Source organism: Strix uralensis, chromosome 1 (assembly GCF_047716275.1).
Source record: "Strix uralensis isolate ZFMK-TIS-50842 chromosome 1, bStrUra1, whole genome shotgun sequence".
Classification (NCBI taxonomy): Eukaryota; Metazoa; Chordata; class Aves; order Strigiformes; family Strigidae; genus Strix; species Strix uralensis.
Window position 1 is genome coordinate 37,777,831 of NC_133972.1, and position 21,971 is coordinate 37,799,801.

The 21,971-nt window shown below is 38.4% G+C and overlaps 1 protein-coding gene across 10 annotated transcripts in view; it reads right to left on the minus strand.

The window, feature by feature from the left end:
- Positions 1–342: 342 nt before the first annotated feature.
- Positions 343–21,971, minus strand: part of HDAC9 (histone deacetylase 9) — a 490,905-nt gene continuing 469,276 nt past the window's right edge. For all 10 annotated transcript variants that reach the window (XM_074863233.1, XM_074863213.1, XM_074863224.1 and 7 more), the window contains 3 exons: positions 21,274–21,358; positions 16,001–16,154; positions 343–6,839 (listed from right to left, as the gene is read on the minus strand). In XM_074863233.1, the coding sequence (XP_074719334.1) occupies positions 6,800–6,839; positions 16,001–16,154; positions 21,274–21,358 (279 nt within the window). In that variant the 3' untranslated portion in view covers positions 343–6,799. The remainder of the gene's footprint in view (positions 6,840–16,000; positions 16,155–21,273; positions 21,359–21,971) is intronic.

Sequence of the window (21,971 nt, forward strand, 5' to 3'; positions counted from 1 at the left end):
CGCATGCACTATTTAAATTGTTTCACTGGGAGGAGAATTATGTGTTCTGCAATGCCTCAGGACAATGAGCCAAAGGAACTATAGAATATGAGCTTGGTGTTAAAGCCGGAGCTCTGCAATCTCTGCTTTGTGTGCGTTTTAGCCTGCTATGTAACATTACTTTTACAGTAACATTTGTGGTTCCTTTTTTATGCACTCCAGCTTCACCATGCTCCACCCTTTATATTTTAACAGTCAGATTCCTATGATCCAACCAGGGTGGCATGTTCAAAGCTCCACTTCTTTTTAGCGCCAATTAAAAAAAAAAAAAAAATCAAAAAAAGCTCAGAGTATCGAACAAGCTTACTTCAAATAGCTTTTATTCACACTAGGACAAGACTATAGCCAAAGAATTATACAAAACACAAAACAAAAGGGATTTTAACAACTCGGCTGAAGACTATTTCACGCCAATCCAATGCTTGTATACCTATAATCAATAAAGTTTTGGAGCACAATATTACTTAACATCACTCATTGGATGCTTTCAGATACAAAAATGTATCAGGAATAATAACAATAATCCACAGGTTCCTTTTACTCTTATGGAAATATTACTATCGACCTTTAAAAATGTTGCCCTTTGGGTCGGTCCCACTGATGCTTTATCCCTTAGAATCTGATCTGCCTGGAAAGACAAATTACAGATAAACTTTTAGTGTTCTGAGCAAAAGGACTGTTTTTTATCATAGAAACAGATAGCAACATCAATTTCCCAAGAAAAAAATAGACATTTCAGCTGTGCATCCCTAGACCAAAAAGTCAGTGTTGTAAAAACCCACGGCAATAAGTTTGCTTTGAAAGCTTTAGTTATGACTTCAACAGGTATTGCTTTATGCTTTCCTACTGCATCCTAGCTTGGAATACTAAGCCAATCAAGAAATTTAAAACAGCAGTAAACTAAGCAGCAAGAGACATGAATATGAACCTGTTCCTGTAACACATGACATATAAACCCTCCTGAAGCCAATAGGATATATCCACTACTGTCAATGCTCTTTCAGACAGACTCTTCTAGAAGCAGAACTGGCACTTCATATCAGAAACAGGAATGTGTGGCCAAGTTCAGATCTGTATCTGAGCTTTTTTTAGTTGTATGTGGCTGAGTGCAAAGTTAAGGTTTCTTCTCTAGCTGCATCACAGATCTTACCCAAAGCCTGTTGTAGGAGGGATTTCAGTGGTCTTTGAATCAGGGCATCCTACGGCTCCGCTATTGCAAATGTGTCTCTGGCTATGCAGGAGTACCATTGGGAAGGGAATAATGTGTGGAGATCTTAGCACAGAATCACTCTTACTGTACAGTACCAGTGCCACTGCTTTCATGTGTCACTTGCCTTGAGACCATCCACACAGGAGCATGTCTTCCTTATAATTTACAGCCTAACTCATGGTGTGATAATTAACATCCAAGTGGTAGTATCTTTGATGGCAGAGAACAATTTATATTTTGCTATAAACTATTCTAATATGCTGAATCACCAAGCATGGCATTAGAGCAGGATGAAGGACTGTGCAGAAGAGTTATAATTAATAGCTGCTGGAACGTCCTTTTTCGTCTTCACTCTCTGTGGTGTGTTATTTGCTAGAGACTAAAACTGAGTTAGTAACAAGATGTCATGGGACAAAAACCTTTTGGATCAAGTGAAAATATTACATTGTTAAAATCAAAATGGGTCCCTTTTGAGGTTAGAGAGGAATGTGAGTTTCACAATTTCTTTTTTTAACAACCAGCAGACAGCCAGCTAAATCGTACTCATAAAATACCACTCCAGTTTGGATCTGTCACAAAAATGAAGCATTTAATTGGTGCTAGAAGTGGCAAAGATAAGCTATTCTCATTCCCACACCAAGGGCAGAGGCATCTGTCAGAAAAGCAACTTTTTTGATGGTTTTCTATGTGCTACGAGGGTGAATTCAATTATAGGTAAAAAGACAAAGCAAATGACATGACAAAGTAAAAGCTTAAATGATAATTAAGAACCCAAACTCCTCCAAATCCAGCATGAAAAGCAGGTAGCAGAAGCTTGATCTAAGAGAAATTCTTTCCCATCAGGTTTCCCCCCATGTATATATTCTATTTTACTTCCATACGGAGTCTGTAAAAAAAAAATAAAATAGTACAATTCTTCACAAAGCTCTATTGTGACCTTTTAAAATAAACCAACCATGCACTGCTACACTTCTGGAAAGGCAACTATTGGAAAAAAAATATATTAGAAAAATCTCCCCTATCAGTCATGTTATAAAGTGTCTGATGGGGACTGATAGTTTCTTGGGCAAATGCACAGCATACACGTCAGGGTAGCACACCTGGGTGCTGCTGCTTAGGACACAAAATTGTACATCAAGGTTCATGTCTGCATGCTTGTGGGCATGCTTGTGGGACAGAGGGGACATTTCCCAAAGAATAAATGCTCTTTGCCCCTGCAAACTAATAGGAGTTAGCTGCCTCACAGCCATCAGTGCCTTTGGAAAAGTTCCCTCTCATTCTTCGTCCCAGACACATTGCCCTAAAAGTGTCCTGCTGTCTGTCTACACAAATTAGTCAGTCTCTACATTCTTGTTCTCTACAGGACCTCTGGTGTTGGCTGCAGCAAAATCTTTCTAATATTTCATCCCCGGTTATGACTCTCAGCTTTTTAGGGAGGCTGCATTTAGATAAGACACCAACTCAAATACCACATATGCTAGAGAGGGATCCATTTTGCTACTTTCTTTCAGCTGGCAGCATGTTGTTGACTTTTTTGCAAAGTAAAGAAATAGCCATCTTTGTTTGCATAATAGCTGCTTATATTTTCTTTTGCGATGTTTATTTAAGACAGCTTAATGATTTTATTTTCCTCAGATTCACTTGCCTGGAATTAGTTACTTCATTTTTACTGAAAGTAAAATTAGGAAGGTACATAATTAAAAAAGGGACTAATTCTGTCATCTTTACACTGGCAAAATTCCCATGAACTTTGATTACTCGCTAGGAATTTTGCCTGAAAAAACATCATATAATCAATCACTTCATTGCTGCAGATTACATTAAAGCAAAATGAGCACATACAGAATTCCTGCACACAGAGTCCAAAAATGAAGTGCAAGACACTTTTAGGTTTTAGCAGTTCTGAGATTTAATGTTCATAATTTTTCCCACTCCAGCCCAGGTAAAAGCATTAAGCTGGATAAAAATCATTATTTTCTTGATATCCTGAGTCATATCCCTTTTTAGTTTTCATTTTCTACTATGAATTTAAGGACCTAAGAATATGAGAAAAGTATTTAATGACCCAAGAATACAAGAAAAATACAAGAAAAGCCCCACTGAGCTTTTGTTTAGTCCCTAAGACTAGGGCAGAGTATGAACTGGAGCAAGCATTTTACTGGCACTTGATACTGAGGCATCTCTCATTCTGGAGGTTGGTGGCTTAGGGACATGTGGATCCAGAGGCAGAGTGCAAATTCCTGCACACTTCCCTTGCAAGACAAAGATTTACTGCCAATGGCAATGGCAGCCTGGGGTGGCGGTGCTGTGGGATGCCCTCCCGCCTGCATGCAGAGCCTGTGCCACCAGCACCAGGCAGAGGGTCACCCTGGCTTCAAGGGCTCTCTGCCACATCCTCAGCTTCACCTTCTTCATGGAATCACGCAGAGAAACCACAACTTACTCCATTGCATTTATGCATTTCAGCTCATTTTTAGAAGTAATCTAAGCTCAATGTAGATATTTTGGCAGCCAGCTTGAAATATCTGGGACTTAATTTTCAGAAGTGTCAATCTCCCTAGCCTAAACTGAGGTCCATGAGAGATATTAGACTGTGACATCTCTTCAAAAACAGCTCCTAAGCCTCTGAATTTGGACATTAGAAATGGAGAAACATAAATTCATGCATCTTTCTGAAATTCTTGGAATTTGTTGTTGAATCCAGCTAAAACCGGGCATTTTTAAGAGCGTCTATGTGAATATTTCCCTGGAAGTATGTTTAAAATTGCTGGGAGATATTTTAACTATAACCCATGGGGAGCTATTGATGGTAATAAAAAATACTGTGAGAAGAAAACAGCAGCAAGTGAAACTGCCCTCTCAGAAAGCCCGGGTCTGCTTTGAAGGAAGTGTTGATATTCACCATAAGCCTCAATCATTTCCCAGAGGGCTGTACGGTGCCTTGTAATGACATAATCAAAAAGTAATGGTGTTTTGGACTTAAAGGGGAAAAAAAAGCAGGGCCCGATCCATCTCTCATTGAAATCAAAGCGGATTTTGCTCTTGACTTCAGTGAGAACAGAGTTCTGGACATAATCTGTGTGCATTTTATTTGCACATTTACTTATCCAGATGATCCTAACTCAACCAATAGAATGTCTAGATGTCTGTCTGGGAGTATGCCTGTAGAAATGCATAAGTGTGAGATTATAATGTGGTTTAATTCAAATTATTCTGGCATTTTAAAAACATTTCCAGCTACAAAGGACAGCTTTAGCTGATTTCCACCCCAGAACATAGACTTAATTGGTAAAGTTTGTAACTCACATTTCAGACTGCAATTCATATTCAATTTCATGCAAGCTAAGGACACAGCAGATTTTGCATTTGTGGGGTTAATTTTAAAATGATCTTACTATGCACTCAATTAAAATTTTGCAGCCTTTATTTCAAAATGTGAGAAGCTCTACAAATTACCCAACTCACCAGCTATGGTCCTTGGTTTCCTTGAAGGGAAATTTCTTTGATGACCACAAGAAAATTGCAGCAAATGGCAGGTAAGATTGCCACCACAAGTCTGCTGAAAATACAGGATGAACTCCTGATTGCTTTCGTCATGTGAACAAGCCCTTCAGAACAGCCCAAAGTCAGGCAAGGTGGCTTACACCAGGAGTTAATTTAGCCTGCTGGGACTCTTTGCATTACTAAAATGAGCATGATTTTGGCTTGTAAATGGGGGGTAGAATTTTATTTCACTTTCTGAGGGGCATACATCCATTTTAGAGTAAGCTTTTCAGAATAAAAGTTTTCTTCACATTATAGGAAATGACATTCCTCTTTTAGATTTCCCTTTTCAAAGCATGCCTCAGATTTCTAACTTGTAGCAGAGAGCTTTTGTATAAGTAATAAAAGTCTTTAAAATTAAAATGCTAATCGTAAACAAACCCAAATGCATGAAAGATATAGTCTGACTGCATAACAAAAGAGAATTATATAATTCTATTTGAGTGAAATCTTTCATCTTTGATTTACAGGTTTGAGTCTGCCTATAACTGAAACCATATTGTTCCATATCTTTCATATCATAGCCTTCCCCAAAATCTTGTTTTAATTAAGGTTCCTTTCAGATTTCAGAATAAAAAGCATGACAGTCTTCACTTATGGCTTTAATATATCTTTTGAGTTTGGAAAATATATAAAAATGAACATCACTCACTTTTAAAAGCTGAGCGAGCTATCAAATACTGTAAGTTGAATACTTCAAGGTATCTCCCAGGGTTCATTAGGTGAGAAAGTTGTAAACAAAATAAAAGTTGCTGTAGCAGAGTTTTGTTCATTTGAAGTAGTCTTACATACATGCCCTATCTCTTTCTCTGATGGTAAGGCAACACGTGTAACAGTTTAAGCGTTCATTATCAGCTAAAGGCACAACTCTATGTTACGTTCTCAAACATGGAATTAAACAGCTAAAGTCACATTGCAGGGAGATCTTGCTGCACTTTGGGGATCTAAAATAAAGCCTAAACCCTTTGAAGCTTCTTAAGCAACATCAGTTCTCTTGGTGCAGGACTACATAAAAGAATCAGTTCATATTCACATGACGACCTGTAAAAAACACCTCCAACACAACCTCCACAGAAACACCTGAGCTTCAAATGAGCTGCACGCAGTTACTGAAGATCGCTGCTCTTAGAGTCAGGACGCAGAAACATTTCAGAACAAACTAAAAACACATTTGAAAAGCCATCCATTTTTCAGAGACTACTTGATCTCTGCTGCACATATGGTGAGAGCTACTGTCAGCTACGGAGGGTACAGCACTTTTTTTTAAAGGCAGAGGATCGCTCGTTTTAGAGAATCGTGAATGTCTTTTTATGATAGAAAAGATTACATGAAATGGGGAGGGATGGCCAGGAAAAGGGAAAAGAAAATAAAGCACCACCAAGCACAGTACTTCAGGGATTTATAGTACAAGAAGAAGTGCTTTCCCTTTAGCTAAAATCCCTCATCATAATTTACACACCTTTCACTTATTCAGCTAAGAACTCATTACAGGGGGTTAAAAAATGGCATGTAAAATAAAGGTGGTGGTTTGGTTTTTTTCATTACACAGAGCAAAGAAAACAAATTCTGTTAACAATTTAACACAGTATGAAAAAAAATTACCCAGTAAAAAGTGTCAGAAAGTGATTCATGGAGTTTACCAAGTATTCTGCTGGCTGTTGCAATTCTCATATCTATAATCTATCATGTAGAATTTTGTAATACTCTACTTCACAATTTATGTTGGTGAGTGGGTCAAACAGCATATAAAAAGCATGCTCTAGGCTCTTTCTCCCAAGCCCGTTTTACTGTAACTCTAGAATTGTAGCGGTTACATTTAAGAAATCTTTAGGGCCCTTTCAAGTCCATCCAAAGAACAAGTGAAGCTGCTATTCAGAGTTTCGTGCCCAGTGTTTATGTTCCATCTGATCTGTGCCACCCAAGCAGCAGACAAGACATGTCTGAGGGTGCTTTGGGGGGATACACAATGATGTCACCCACAGGAAATATCAGGGAGGACTTGGCACTTCACAAGGCTGGCTCTTCTTCCATGGGCTCGCCAGCAGCTCTGTAAAAATAAACAGGCAATCAGAATACAGCACAAGAGTACACAATGACATTGTAGATTTTCATGCATAATCAAAGCTGATTTTTCAGCTCTCTGATGTTTATTTGTGTTATTCAGTTATCCATAAATAGAGTTTCTTTCCTAGGAAGTATAAACAAATGTCAAGTGGAAAAACATTTTAGATCCAAGCAATCACTGAAAATGTTCCTGTTTATATTAAAATATGTCAGAATATTTTATAACTTTTTGTCCAGAAATGTACATGCTTTGTGTCAACAGTCAAATAATTTCATGAAAAAAATAGCTGTGATACTTTTATTTTACAAGCTTTTGCAACAAAAAAATACATGCATTTATTTTTTCAAGTGGGCCCATACCATTAAAACAAAATAGTTCACCAGTAGCCAAGTAGTTAGCAGTGTTTCTTCTGGGGTTCTTCAGTCCTCTGATTTTTGATTCTGTGCTTTCACAAATGCATTGCCTGCCTGAAAATTCTCAGAACAAATTCTGAACTTGATCAGCAGATCACCATCATAGAGAAGGTATCAATAATACAAAAACAGATTATACATATATTTTTTTATTTGAAAGCCTCTGGAAAATATGCAGCTTAGGCAGGATGAGCTCTTAAAACAACCAATAAGAAAATAATCAGGACATACGCTGAGCTGGTGTAAAGTGTCATAATTTCTTGTATCTGACAAGCTACTGCACCTGAGAATTATGCTGGCAATTATAAAATGGGAAGCTTCTGAGATCATGGTGAGACCTCAATATTGAAGGGCATAAAAATTTGGACATAAACCGTTTTTCACCTCAGTCTGTCAGAATACCATATGGCAAATGAGCTCAAGACCTCCTTAAAAATAGTCACTTCAAGCAATTTTGAAATGAGGGGAGAGTAAAAAGTAAATGCAAATTAATAAATAAAAGAGACATTTACCAGCTAAATCTTGTAAGCCAGTATAATAACTGGCTTCAGTAAAACATCCCTCAGAAAGTACAAACTCATGAGATCCCATGGAAAAAAAACGTAATTAATGGGGGCTTGCATGGGCTTTAGTAGTTTATTCAGCAAGGAAGCCAGAGAATTTTAAATGAATCTGGAGTTTATTAACGTCTTTCCCAATGAAAAATTCAGCAGTGTATCTTTAAATGATTTTATACAGGTTATTCCTTTATGATTTGGAATGATCACAGATAGTATGTTGAAAAATATGTCAGATGAATGATATATGAAAAAGAAGATGCTTTTCAGACTAATCACTTCTCAAAGAATTATCGACCCTAAAAGATTATTAATCTATAAATCTCAAATCTTTTGTTCCTCACCACATGGTGGAGAATGTTTCCCATGTACAGTAACCACTGCAGCTCCCTTGTTCCTGAGAGACGAGGTGAAGCCATTTACACTCCCTCTTTTTCCCCTCTTGCATTGTTCTGGCTTGCAGCAGAGACTGCACAGTGGCAGTCAGGGTGGGATGGAGCCCAGTCTGCTGCTGAGATCCTCAAGTGTGATAAAGGATCATGTACCATGTGAGGAATTCATACTGATGGTGTATGTTGCTGATGAGCCGACCACAAGCTTCAACTTTCTCCAGCCACTTTTGGAAGACCTGCATGTCCTCTGGCATAACACAAAAGTGCAATAAACCATTGTTAAACATCCAGGACCTCATGGGGCTGTCTGAAAAGAGGATAATTTGGAAGCAGATAACAGTTCAGTTTTTAGGTTCTGCTCTGAGTAAGCAAATGAGAAGAGATAGTTGTCAATAGATTTCAAATGGATATTGGCAGAGCAGGAAGGAGTGGAGCCCTGGAAGACCTCTGGAAGTTGGGGTCTGGGTTATTTATAAGAATCTAGGGAAGCAGTAGGCGCAACAGTCTGTTCACATGTATTTGGCTTCTGGCACTGACTTTCTCATGACCATAGCACAACTGAGAGACGATTTTATTCAGGGTTTTAGTACTGGGCAACTTTTCACTGACAAGGATGTTTTTGAGTGCCAGGACTGACCTTGAGTGCTATATTCTAACATATTCCAATATATTGCAACAATACGCCATTACTGTGCATCAGCCAGAGCCTAAGTACCAATAGAATTTTTTGTATGCAAGTGACAAAGGAGAGGAGGTTAGGGTGTCCTGGCGAACCCAGCTGTTGTCTCTCAGTGTGGGTACTCTCACAGCCTTCTCGTCTCCTTTGGAAGACTTATGTGTATGCTTTAACTTCATTTTTTTATTGTCAGAGAAGTCACTGGATCTATCCAATGGCTTATCATTAAAAACATATATTTTTAAGGGATAATGGCTTAGGCCAGAGTTTTGTGTGAGAGCTAGTAAAGTTTTAGGGCCCTCAGTACATAGAGAAAAATGCTATAGCCCCATAACACTGAGAGGTGAATCAATATATACCCATTCTGCTGAAATCAAAAGTTCTCCAACAAAAATCAAGGGGGCAGAGTCTGACAAGCCACATTTATGTTCCTTCAGTTATGTCACTGTTAGTTACATCAGCTCAGTCATTCTTCCTGTAGCTAAAAAGAAGCTGGCATAAAAACATAAAACAGGCAAAAAAACCTTTCCTGTATTGTATGCACTGACTGGTTCCTCAGAGATGCAGCTGTGAGCTTGGGTCTGATCCGGACTGATTCCATGCAGTCAGCAGATTCAGAAAGACACCAGTTGGGACTGTAACGATTGTAGAACTACAACTGTGATTTTTCATTAAGGCTTCAATGTGGCTTATTTAAACTGCAAGTTCCTAGGAGCAGAGCCCTCGTGCCTTCACTCTGTTTTGGTGTGCTGGGAAGAGTGCTCACCTATAGCTCTCTATATGTGGACTTCACACTATGGCAGAATGAAATAGTCTCTCTGCAGTTAATGCTAAACAAAATTATTCCCTTTAAGCCTTAAAACAAAAGAAATAGATGAGGCAAAAATCCTACCATATGGATAAAATCTGGCAAGATGTGTGACATCTTAAGTATTTTTCTGTGTCAGTTGAGAATCAATAGCAACCATATTATTTATGGGAATATTATTTAAAATAGTTCATATCTACAGTTTAAAAAAAGTTAATATTTAAGAATATAGATAAACCCTGTGCATCATTCAAAAAATTAAATGTTTTTCTTACCTTATTTTTTAAATTAGAATTACAGAGATTCTTCATAGCTACATCATCACACACATAAAAATAAAAATTCAAGGTATGTTTCCAAGTCACAGAAACTGCTGAACAAAAGATAGATTTTCTGGCATGGTATGGCTGTTTTATGCCATAATCTGTTCCTAATTTAACTCAGCTGTCTCAGAGAAGATCATTGTAATTGAAAAGTGATCCTCTGGTAGCAGAGAGCTGGGGAAAAAGAGGTACATTTCTATACCATGGAGATGATTCAAAGAGTGTCTAAAGACATTATATAAGAGATCCTGAGTAAGTATATATCCTAGTAAAAATGGACTTTGTATGGATTAAAGAAAAAGGAACTAAAAGTAAGAACCACCATAGTTTAAGAGCGGAATAACTAACTATGTGTATACTTTCAAAAGAGGAAGTAATGTCCAAATAAGGCAAATTAAATAAAGTATTAACTCTGGAAAGTTAAATATAAACCCTCAATGAGACAGGTCAAAGGAAAGTCTGAAGAGCAACAAGTTAAAGGCATGAAAACTAATAATAGAAAGATCTTTCAAAATACATCAGAAGAAATGATCAAAGCATAAAAGGAGCATCAAGGAAGGTAGACCACAAAAGCAAAATTAACTATTTATAACTGTGTTCACTAGAGAAGTGTCAGGGAGATTTTATTATTTGCAGATGAACTATCTTAAACTGAATCAGCAATAGAACAAACTGATATATTAAACACTGTCAAATTGCTAAAAGCAGATGATATTTGTCCACTGAGTTCTAGAGGAATGCAATTATGATGTTGTTAAAGAAGTAATTATTAAGCATATTCTACTGCTTAATTCAGCATCCACGCAAGAGGTAGAGATAATAAGAAATGCAATTACCCTTTCGGAAACTACAGGAGATACAGTAAGCCTGCATGGGGAAATGGAAAGCAGCTATAATTACTGATAGAATTAGTAGGCATTTAGGTAATAGTAATTTGGGTAGGAGTTATGTTTTAACACTTACAGAGAAAGCAAGCCTTACAAATTTATTAGAAGTTTCTGGAGGAAATGAAGGAAGAGGGATCAAGAGAGATCCCTGTGCAAAGAAAGTTTTCCAACAATTTTATCCATCAAAAGTAGGAAACGGATAATAATATTGGTGAATTTTCACCATGGAGGGATTCTCCAGAGCATCTCAAAAAGACTTGACAGGCTACCAGTAGATTTAGGTGATAATATTTGTTGATGATGTCAAATTATCCATGCTAGTCAGTTCTAAAGCCCATACCACCATTTCCGAGTGAAGAAGAAGGTAAACAAACACAAATTAACACACAGTACACAACAGAGGGCGGATGACAGATTTAACTGTTTATACATACTGATGGCTATGACTGAGAACCTGGAGTTAATGGTAGAAGAGCAGAGAGCAACAGAAACAAGAAAAAAATCCCCGTCATTAAGCTACTGTGCAAATCCACAGTGTACCCAACACCTGGAGTTCTGCATGCTGTTCTTATTCCATCTTAAAGAAAACTATAAAAGGCACAGAGAGGGGCAAGAATCATCAGAGGCAAGAAATTATTTTCATACCAGAAGGAATACAGAGTCTTGAGACAGCTGAAGCCTTTAAAGCCAGAAACAGGGCAGGGACTATGAGTAAGAAAAGAGCTGCTTTTATTTCTCACAATGCAAGAACTAGGGGTTCCCTGGTGAATTTACCAGTTTATTAACTTATTAGAGCAAAAATAAAGATGTACAATGCCTGATGAGGCTGTGGGATTCACCACCTAAGTGCCAAAGGTGTAAGGTGGTTCAAAAAAAGCTTTGAAAAGTTTATGCCTGGGTTGGTATCCTGGAGGCTTTTACCCAGGATGGGTCAGATACATACATCTGTTGAGATCTACTGACTCACCAGGGCAAGGCTGGCTCTCAAACTCCTCTGCTCCTCATTCTTTTCCTTACGTGGCCCACCACTGGGGGATGAGAGGAAGGTGGGCAAGATAAGGCTGCAGCCTGACCTGGGAAAGCTGTTCTTCAGCTCATGAGCCTGGCTGTGACTGCAGATTCTGTGGAGTATGGCCAGGTAGGTTCAGGTTACTCATCAAAGCTGAGGTGGATACCCAAATAGTGAAGCTTTATGAGTTGATACACAAACACAGCAAGTCACCCTAGATGGTGGCTAGCTGTACTCTATGATCTAACCAGTTGCTCTAGTATATAATATAATGTAAGTAATATAATGCAACATGACTAAAACTGCAACTGGTAGTGCTGTAACGCTAAGAGTAATATCTAAAAATTGCACTTTGTTTTCATTTCCATTTGAGTAAAATCTATGCTCAGCTGAGAGCCATAAAGTCAAATTCTGATAAATGTCATTCTCAAGATTTGCTGTTTATTGTAAAAATAGTAAGTGCAAGAGATCTCCCTCCACACCCTTTTATTTTTCCATTTTAAGAAGAAACATACAGAAGCTCCAATGTATCAGGGACAGCGCTGTACTGAATATTTTCATAGCACAATTTCTGAAACAGATGTCTGGCCAAAGCAAAATTCTAATCAGCTAAATGTGTATCTCACATAGGGAATAAGTGGTTATCAACACACAAAGGTTATGGTAGTTAGAACTGTTTTATAGGGCATGCCTGTTCCTTTAATTGCATCTGTATTTAAATCTGTGTTAGAGTCATGCATGTTTTCTTTCCTATCCACAAACTCTTTTTCTATATCTGTTCTCTTCTGAAGTCTATAATCAAGTTTCAATTGGATCTTAAAATGCAGAGTTGTGCTTTGGTAAAATAAAACACCAAAAGCGTAGCAGCTTTTCACGGTTTTTTCATTTAGACTGCCAGAGAAAATCAAATAAAAAAATAATCAGCACTGTCATTTGAAGAAAAGAAAGAAAGAGAGAAGAAAGAAAGAGAAATACTTAAGATGGGCCTTAGCCAGGAGCATTTTATCCTTTATTCATCAGTGGTAAATGAGTCAGATATGAGTTGGCCAGGAAAAGAGCTGCTTTACCCAAAATCTGAGTTTAAAGTGAGTCATCTCGCTCCAAACACCAATATATCCTCCAACATAACTGGCAAGAATTTCCTGCAAAGAGACTCTTGCTGCTGCTCTCTTAATCTGGAGGCCTGACCATCCAAAGCTGAAGTCAACAGGACCTCTACCATCAATTCAGTGAAAGAGGCTGAGACATGCAGGCCAGAATGTGGGAACTAAGAGAAAGTAAATCGGCTCCTGGCATAAATGAAGACACTTTCCAGGCTGCCCTGTCAGCCACGGCACTTTCTGCTCTGATCCCACCCTACCTGTCACAACTAACTTTCCCAAACACTCAATGAAAAGGCTTGCAACAGGTCTTCAGAAGGTGGCTCCTATCTACAATGCGGGGAGGAGGGATACATCTACAGTGGCCTTATCAAGAGAGCTTGAGAGCCCAAATGATTCCTCATGTCCCTGCAGCTCTGTCAAGTGCCATAGAAAGGGTCTGGAGAAGGAGCATTGAATATTTGGTCCTTGATTACAACAAACGTAACAAATGTGAAAAAGCAAAGTTGGACTCCTCACTACATTACTGCAGTTTGTGTTGGCATGTGTCTGTGAAATGAACGGCATGTTTTCATGAAATAAATGAAATGATACTGGCATGAAACCAGAGTGTGCAATGTCTAATCAGTCCCTGGATTTATGATCCTGTGCTGGACTTTCATTCATGCTCAGAATGCAGCCAGGTCCTCTCAGGTCTCCCTGCAGCTCAGAGGACCCTCAATATCAGACCTTTGGGGTGACCATTTTTGATTCCATATTCCTCCTTATATTCTGCAGGAAGAAAACAAAGCGAATGATGTCCCAAAGCCTCAGAAAACTTAACTATCAATTTTGGCCCGGTGGGACAGCACTTATGTTGTCCTGTCACTCTTTGATGGCAATCTGGTTTCTGATGACTTCTTTGTGGGTTATGAATATGGAAACAGACTTAGGAGCGCATGCGTGCATACGGTTTTTTTCTGTGCTGCTGAAAAATCTCTGCAGCACCACAGAAGATATTTCAAACGAAGCCATTTTTTCCACAGAACAATTCATCACAATGGATTTGTCCCTATAAGAGTCCAGAACTGATGAAGTGTAATGAATCTGGCAGCCACATGAATTCCACTTGTGTACATTTCAGCACATCCATTTTTTTCCAATTCTCTCAGCTCCGCCCTGAAATTCTGTTTTTAGAATGGGTAGAAACTGTCACAGGTTATCAGTAAGTAGGTAATAAATACAATAATTGAGTGCAGTGTTAGTCAAAGGGTTATTTTGTACAAATCACGTAGGATCAGCAGTTGCTCTCAATGGTTGTAGTTTTAAGTGAGTGGAGGAGCATAGCAAACACAATTCTTGGTTATTCTGAGCAATGTAAAAATACACAAAATTAACCACACCCTTTTTCAGACAATTTAAAGCTTTGCTTTGTTTGACTGCATTAGTTCCAACATTTTAGCTACAATTCTTTATATTTCAGAGCTATGCACACACGAGCAGGCATGTTTCTGTCCCTGGATAGCAGAAGTGTGTCATAACTGTCACAAATTTATATGACAAACCTTACATTATTCCTTAGCTGAGCACTGATTAGCACTCTCACAAATCTCAAATATGTCTCCTGTACATCATGGATTCTTCCCTAAGCTCTTATGGATTTGTTTGCAATAATACTAGCACAAGAATACCCATAGCATATTAAAATATAATTACAATCAGAAAGGTAATTATGTAAATACTGTGAACTTTACTAGCTAGCTCTGTTCCCCGCGTGTCTCTTTGAGCCATGTCTGTTAACTCATTGACAGATGAGCACTCCCACTGTTGTGAGAGACGTTCACTCCCAAATGCATCCACAACTTTTATCACTGTGCTATTCCCCCACACGGCTATCAGTTTAGTTCTGATTAAAAGAGCCAATGCAGGAGGCAAGAACCAAATCAAGCAAGTAGCTGTCATGACATAGGAGCCATGGATCCTTCTGGCTTGACTCCCACCACCGCTCTGCCTACCCACAGCTCCCTCCTTTCTCTCCTGTTGTTACACAGCTCTACTCCACAGCCTGCAGGCAGCTGATGAGTCTCCTTATAAGGCTTTTTTCTCCTTTCCCCCTTCCTCCCCTGTTTTCTCTGTGTGATGGAAACTGAATGGTTCCACTGCATTTTGGGTCTTCCTCTACTGGTGAAGGCCAGGAAAATTTGTCCTTAAAATGAGTAAATAGGAAACTCCAAGAACTTTTGCAGTGGCTTTTCTGATTCCGAACAACTCTTTGAAGAAATACTGTTTTGTAGATGACAGGGTATTCGGGGACTATCAATTGTTTTCATCTCTAATTGGCAAAACACAACAGCAGTTACTGTATCAGTTTCTCAATTTGTGAAATTGAAAGCAATCTTTATTAATGTAAAGTAGCTGACAAGCTGGAAAAAACAGTGTTCTCATTCTTTGCTGGTATACCTTCATCCTGGTACACAGAAAATGTTGGCCCTAATCCTGGTCAGGATTTCTTTAAGTTTTATACTGGCACCGTTCCATTGCTTCCAGGGAAGTAACTTTTAATGCCTGTCTAATATCATTTAATAATGATCTAAGTCCATCCTTATTAAATTTCTCTGACTGTGTGTTAAATGCCTTCTAAACTAAAACTAAAACAGGTTTGAATAGCTTCCAATGAGAAGAATATGGTTGATTACACTCGATCACGTCTATTTTCCTCATATGGATATTGCACTTTTTGTGTAGTAGAGAGAATTAGACATGGAGAAAAAACAAGGTTCTTGTACTAATCGTGAACTTACATACACCAAAAAAATACCTGCTAGCATAGAATACCTCTGCTTCCAGTGGCCAAGTGAGAGAATTCACATCCAGGTATGAAAAATTCCAGGTACCTCAATTAGCAGATAATTTTGAAGCAACCCTCAGTCTAGCTGTCTTCTTCATCTCACTTGACTGGAGCAAAAGCCTTGTTCTCTATAATAATTGAATACACTTACCTGCTGCCTTCCTGAGGGATACACTGCTCAACATCCACTGAAAGAGAGGCCATAGCAGATACTGTTTCTGTCTCCTCCCTCTCTTGTTTCTGAGACTCGGCCAGAGCACAATCCACTGGCACAGAATATGGCTCCACTGACTTCCAGTACTTGCCTAAGGAAAACACACATAATAATTTATGGGAATTTTAGCTAGCATGGTGGTACAAGCATAGTAATCACTTAGTTCAACATTGAGTGATTATAATTTAAAATCACTGTGGTGTAAGCAGTACAGTTGAAATTTCAGACTGCAGTGAAGAGGTATATTTCTGAACCTAAGAATGTCAAGTTGGAAAGTGCTTTCATTCCAAGGGCTGTGACACACCCTTCCCCAGAAGGTAATAAACTGGAGGAGTAACACACAGACTAATGAATGCATACTGTCAGACAGGCTGTTGGTTTTATCTATGCAAGGTGTAGGGAGTTCAGGGCAGAGTTAATACCTAGAAGCTCCGATATGGTGGACTGTTGATGCATATACAGCAAATAAGGACTAGAAAAATGAACATTGTTGTACGAAGTGCTCACACAGCACTGTCTTGAAAAGGAAAAAAGTCAGAAATGCCAGCTCGGACTGAAGTGATGTTGCCAGAACAATCAGGTTTGTTAGTCCTGGATGTTCTTTCCCCTCCAACCTCAGGGCGTATACTAGAACAATAATTTATTTAAAACTTTCATATATGAACTGGCTGTTGCTGGAAAGCTGCCAGATATCATAAGGAATAGAGCTTTCTGGTTTGCTGTATATAAAAAAAGCAGTGGATTAAAAGCATGAGTATTCTCAGCTTTCTGCCTGCAACAGAAGAGACAATAAGAAGCTTCTCAAGCAATGCATGCAATAATGGCAGGTGGCTCATTGTCAACATATAAAATGGTCTGCTACTGCAGTGCTATTGAGAAACAGAGGTTGCTTAGTGGTAACCAGGTGAACAAGTAAGAATTTACATATGTATTTCTTACAGTCCAGTAATCCACTGAGCACTCACTAATTGCCAGGTGGATGACACCTGGAAATTAGGAGCTTTGGGAAGGCTGGGAGTTCTGGACCAGAGCTTATTCAGTGTTTAGCAAGAAGCTTCCAGCAGCTGCTGCAGAGGTTGGATCAGGGTACTTATATGGGAATTAGATGGAGGGTTTCAACAGCTGTGAAAGAGAAGGGATCAAGTAGGGGACTTTTCCAAGGGCTAAAAGGAGGATTTTGGCAGCTGGGCAGTGGGTTGAGCTGAGGTGCTTATCCGGAGGGTAGCTGGAGGCTTTGACAGCTGGGAGGCCAGGCCAGCGGTGGTAATGCCTGTGCTGCACAAAGGCTGCTGAAACCTCCCTCTTTGGTAACACAGCTTTCAACATAGTTTCAGGCTTTTCGAAAGATGAACTTTTTCCTCCAGTGAGAAAGCAGCTGTCAATAAAGCCTGAAAATGTCTTTATTCAAAAACATCATTGCAAGATGAAAGCCCAAGTCAATCTGCAAGAACAACCAGCGAGCATGGCCAGCGTGTTTCTTTGAACTCTAATAGTGTGCACGTTTGAGTAGTTAGCAGAATCTTTAAATAACGGGGACCTTCTGGGGATAAAATGTAAAGTGTATTAAGTATCCTACAAAGTTGAGATTAAGTGTTAGGAGGCTGGCTTTGCTCCAAAAGCATGAAAGACACAGCTAAAAAGTTATGTACATAGCAGTAGGCTCAATGATTGGAGCCTGGCAAATTTTATAAAAACAAGACAAAAATATTCTCTATTATTACTGTGCTCAGAGACCATATTCTCTATTCATTAAAAAATACACTAAAAACAAACAAAAAAGTTATATGAGCATTCCACAATGTTCTCACAGATCATATGTGCAAAAGTCAGTCTTTGCAATATACACCCAATTCAAACCCTATAATTTATGAGCTAAATGTTCACAGAGTGGGTGGGGTTTTTTTTGCAGTAACAGATGTGCAAGAAAATCAAATCTGTTGGCATGGGAATAATACCCCCTCTTGCCTATAAAAGAAATGAACCCATGTTCACTGCTGGAGTTTTCAAGGGCTCTTATTCATAAAATAAAATATTAGTACCCAGCTACCACTGTGTTGCTCTCCTGCAGCAACAATAAAACAGCATCAGTGAGGATTGCTACATCGCATTCGTTCATTCACACACAGGCTCACACACCAGCTGCTCCCTGAATTCTGACTTTCTTGTAACACTAAAACTCAGGGCCAATTCAAGCATATTAGTGGGCTCTCTGTGCCCATTTAACTGCCCTTCACTCCCAAGCAATCCGTGATTTTTCTTGTTTCTCTGCATTGAGAATTGTATTATAAGAGGGGCTTCAGTGATAAGGAGGGAGAGCAGAGTCAGGCCAGGAAGCAGGTGGCAGCACCTATGCTGCAGTGGAGGGTCCTGGAGAAGGGGAGTGCATGGCAGGGTGTTTGTGATTTGTGGGAGGAAATTTTAAGGCAGTTCCAATTAGGAACAGCATCCAGGCAGCAGTGGGTACATCATGCAAAGAGGGCTTTCTGATGCTTGTGAAAAAGCAATGGTAGTTTTTTCTTTAAAATCAGAAAGCTGTACCTTACAAACACCTGTGGTAAGCAGAAAATCTTTGCAAGCTTCTTTTTATAAAGAACAACATTTCTATGTTGTGCAGAAAACATACAGGGCTTGCATATATTCTCAACCAAAAGATTTGTAGGCAAGGTCTTGTGGAATGGAGAGGCAATCACAGCATGCAGCTGCAAAGGAGCTTTGTTAGAAACCCTAGGTATGCTGTGGATTGACAATTAAATGAGCTCAAAAAGCATCTGTCTCAAACTGCTCACATCTCTGAAAATGTCATTTCTCTGTGCTATACTGGAATGCGAAATTCTACCAGTCCTGTTACATTCATTGAGAAGAACTTGGTGAAGCTCAGGGGAAAGAATGAAGCATACTGCTGGTTTCATTCATACAAAACTTGAAGAGCAGTTGCGGCTTGCAAGAACAAACAATGAAACCAAATCAGTCTTCTAGGTATGCTTTGGCTTTCAGCATGAAAATATGCTTAAGTCTCCCTTAAAGATTTGTGGGAGCACTGATTATTAACCAGGAAATAATAAAAATAAATGTTTTTGTCACTGTTACAAGCCTTTCACAAAGAGATTTGGACATGCTGTACCATGGCTTGCTTGAAAAAAACATTTTGGGGGTGGTATTCCAGCTAGTGAACAGGATTGTTTAGAAATTGCATATTACATGGGTGTGGGAACTACTACTTCCAAATGTATTACATTTCCAAAGGAGCTTTGGATCACTGTCACAAACAAAACATTTATACAAATTCCATTCTAGTTAGAAAAAAGTTGTTTCCTCTTATTGTCTAACTAATTATTGTATCTTCAATTTTCTGCAGCAAACACAGAGGAGGGACTTTTTTTGTCTAAAATGTTGCTAATATTCATTATCAAAGCTGGATCGCAGAAACACAGACTCAATATACATGCAAGCAATCATCCAAACTTTCAGCAATCAGGCTTTCTCAGTATCTCTTGAGGTGCTACCCCACAGCCTAATGCTTTTCAGCCTATGTAACTCCCTATAATATTCAACATGTACTTGCTTCTTTTAATGCCATTTAAATATGCATTCTCTGTAAAGCTGCACTAAACTTCCTCAATGCTCCTTTCTGTCATCCAAGCATATTCCTCTCTAATACTTGGTCTCTCTCCAGACAAAATGATGTATGCATAACCTTTCAGGTAATAGCTGCAAGAAAAGACAGAATATTGTGCATAAAAAACTCCACACCCTAAGCAGCCTGACTTAGGTTTCAGAACAGCCCACTGCTGTGACTACCAGCTCAGCTCAAACCTAAGCTTGTTCTGAACAACCAAAGTCAAGTCACACTACAGAGCTCTGAACTATGCTTTTAGACACACACTATATATTTGTTCTAAATCCATTCCTTCTTTCTGAACTGCCATCACTTGTGTTTATTTCTAGTAAGACACTATGCCTTTCTCGAGCCGGTATTATTTTTTTCTAATTCACCCTTTTTTTGTTTCAGATCCATTTTCATTAAATACGTGTCTTATTTCAAATAGAATTGTGTATTCTTTCTTCATGTCTGTGACCTGTGTGCAACTTTCTGTCCTTATTATAATTTACAAATCTGCTCTATCTTGCACAGTACATGAATCTCCTTAATTTGATTCCTTCTAGATTATTAACAAGGAATTTTAAGGAAGATACTAACTCATGAGCTACCCTAGGACATACCACCCAGCAAAAATGACTTGCTGGAATTTATCATATACAGCTGATCTACTTAGAGCATTTGCATATCTGGGTGACTACTGGACATGAAGGATGAATTATATACCTACAATGAATTTTGATTGTCACTTTAAAACTAAAATCAGATTGATAATTACTGGATGATCAATACATAATGCATGGTGTCCCTTTTAAAAACTGCATTTATTTTATGCAGATGGATCCCAATTATTTGTGATTCATCTAACATGAAGCAAACATTTGTTATCCATTTGTTATTGTTAAAGAGCCAGCAAACAGTACAAGTCAGGAAGCTCTCACTGCCTTTGTAAAATGGCAGAGAGCAGAAGATTAAAGAATTTAGGGGTAGTCTGCTCAGTTAGATTAAGGCAACTGATGTCAAAGAGAAAATTTTTCAGTGAGACCAGAGCAAATGCCCTAAAGTGTCTGGGTAATAAAGGATTGGGGTCAGGGCACGCAAGTGAAACAATCAAGTACCCTCTACACCAGAAACAGATTAAAATCATGTATTTGTTAGCATTTTTCCATGGACCAATGTCCATTTTGAGCTTTTAAACTTTATCTCAAACTCCTATATATCTCAAAGCGAGTAACTTGTAAAGGGCTGCACAAACAGAATCTGAAGAAACTATTTGTTAGAGCTCTAATTTAGGTGTCTGTTCCTGTCCCTCACTGACAACCATCTATTCCACCCAAACTGCTATGGAATAGAAAGATTTGGGAATATTCAGGAATCAGTAAGCTCTAACTAATTTCAATGGGTTAGTTTTTCAGGGCTAAATACATAGCAGAAACAAAGAGATGTCAAAAAACCAAAAAATAAAAACATATATATATATTAGACAGAGCATGTTGGTTTATACATAAAACATTTGTGTGTTCTTTTCTCTGAAACAATATTTTAATGCCTATGACATTAATTAATAATAAAAAAATACCCCAAACCCACGATCCCAAACTGAGAAACATACTTTGAATTTCAGTGGTCTTTTTTAAAGAAGCTATTGCATTCATATTGGGGATTTGGTGCACAATATCTTCTGGGAGAGGCTCCAGCTGCAAGAACAGAATAGAATAATATAAATTTTCAATAAGCCACAGGGAAGTAAAACAAACTGAAACAATCTAATCCTCAGGAAAAGCTCTGCCCAAGAACTGGTTAACATTTTGCTGGTATCAGTTCTAAAAGTATAGCCATGATTTTGTTTTCTGTTTTCCAGCCATGTAATTGAATTCCAAGGGGCTTTTCTATTGGCTGCAAGACTAATCTATGGACTATCTGAAGCAGGTGCATGTCTGTGTATTATTCATTAAAAAAATGCTAGTTATTTGTGTAATTTTTGTAGGTTCCTCACAAACCAAATTCCACTGCGTCTGTATATGCAGCTGGACACTCCAAACAAAACCTTGCTGAAGCCACACTGGAACTGAAGTGTGCACTCTATTATCTTTACTTTTCTGGTGTTATTGAATCTAACCATCTTACACATTTTAAGATTTATGGGGGAAAACCAGAAAACACAGATGTTTTTACTAGCTTTGCATTAATTTCAAATAAAATAGTAGATAAAAAATAGTTATGCAGATCAGCAGTAAGAATTCTCTAAGTAAGTTTTTTATAGTCAGCTGTATTTTAGTTAGCCAGTTTTAACTGTATATTCTTTGAGTA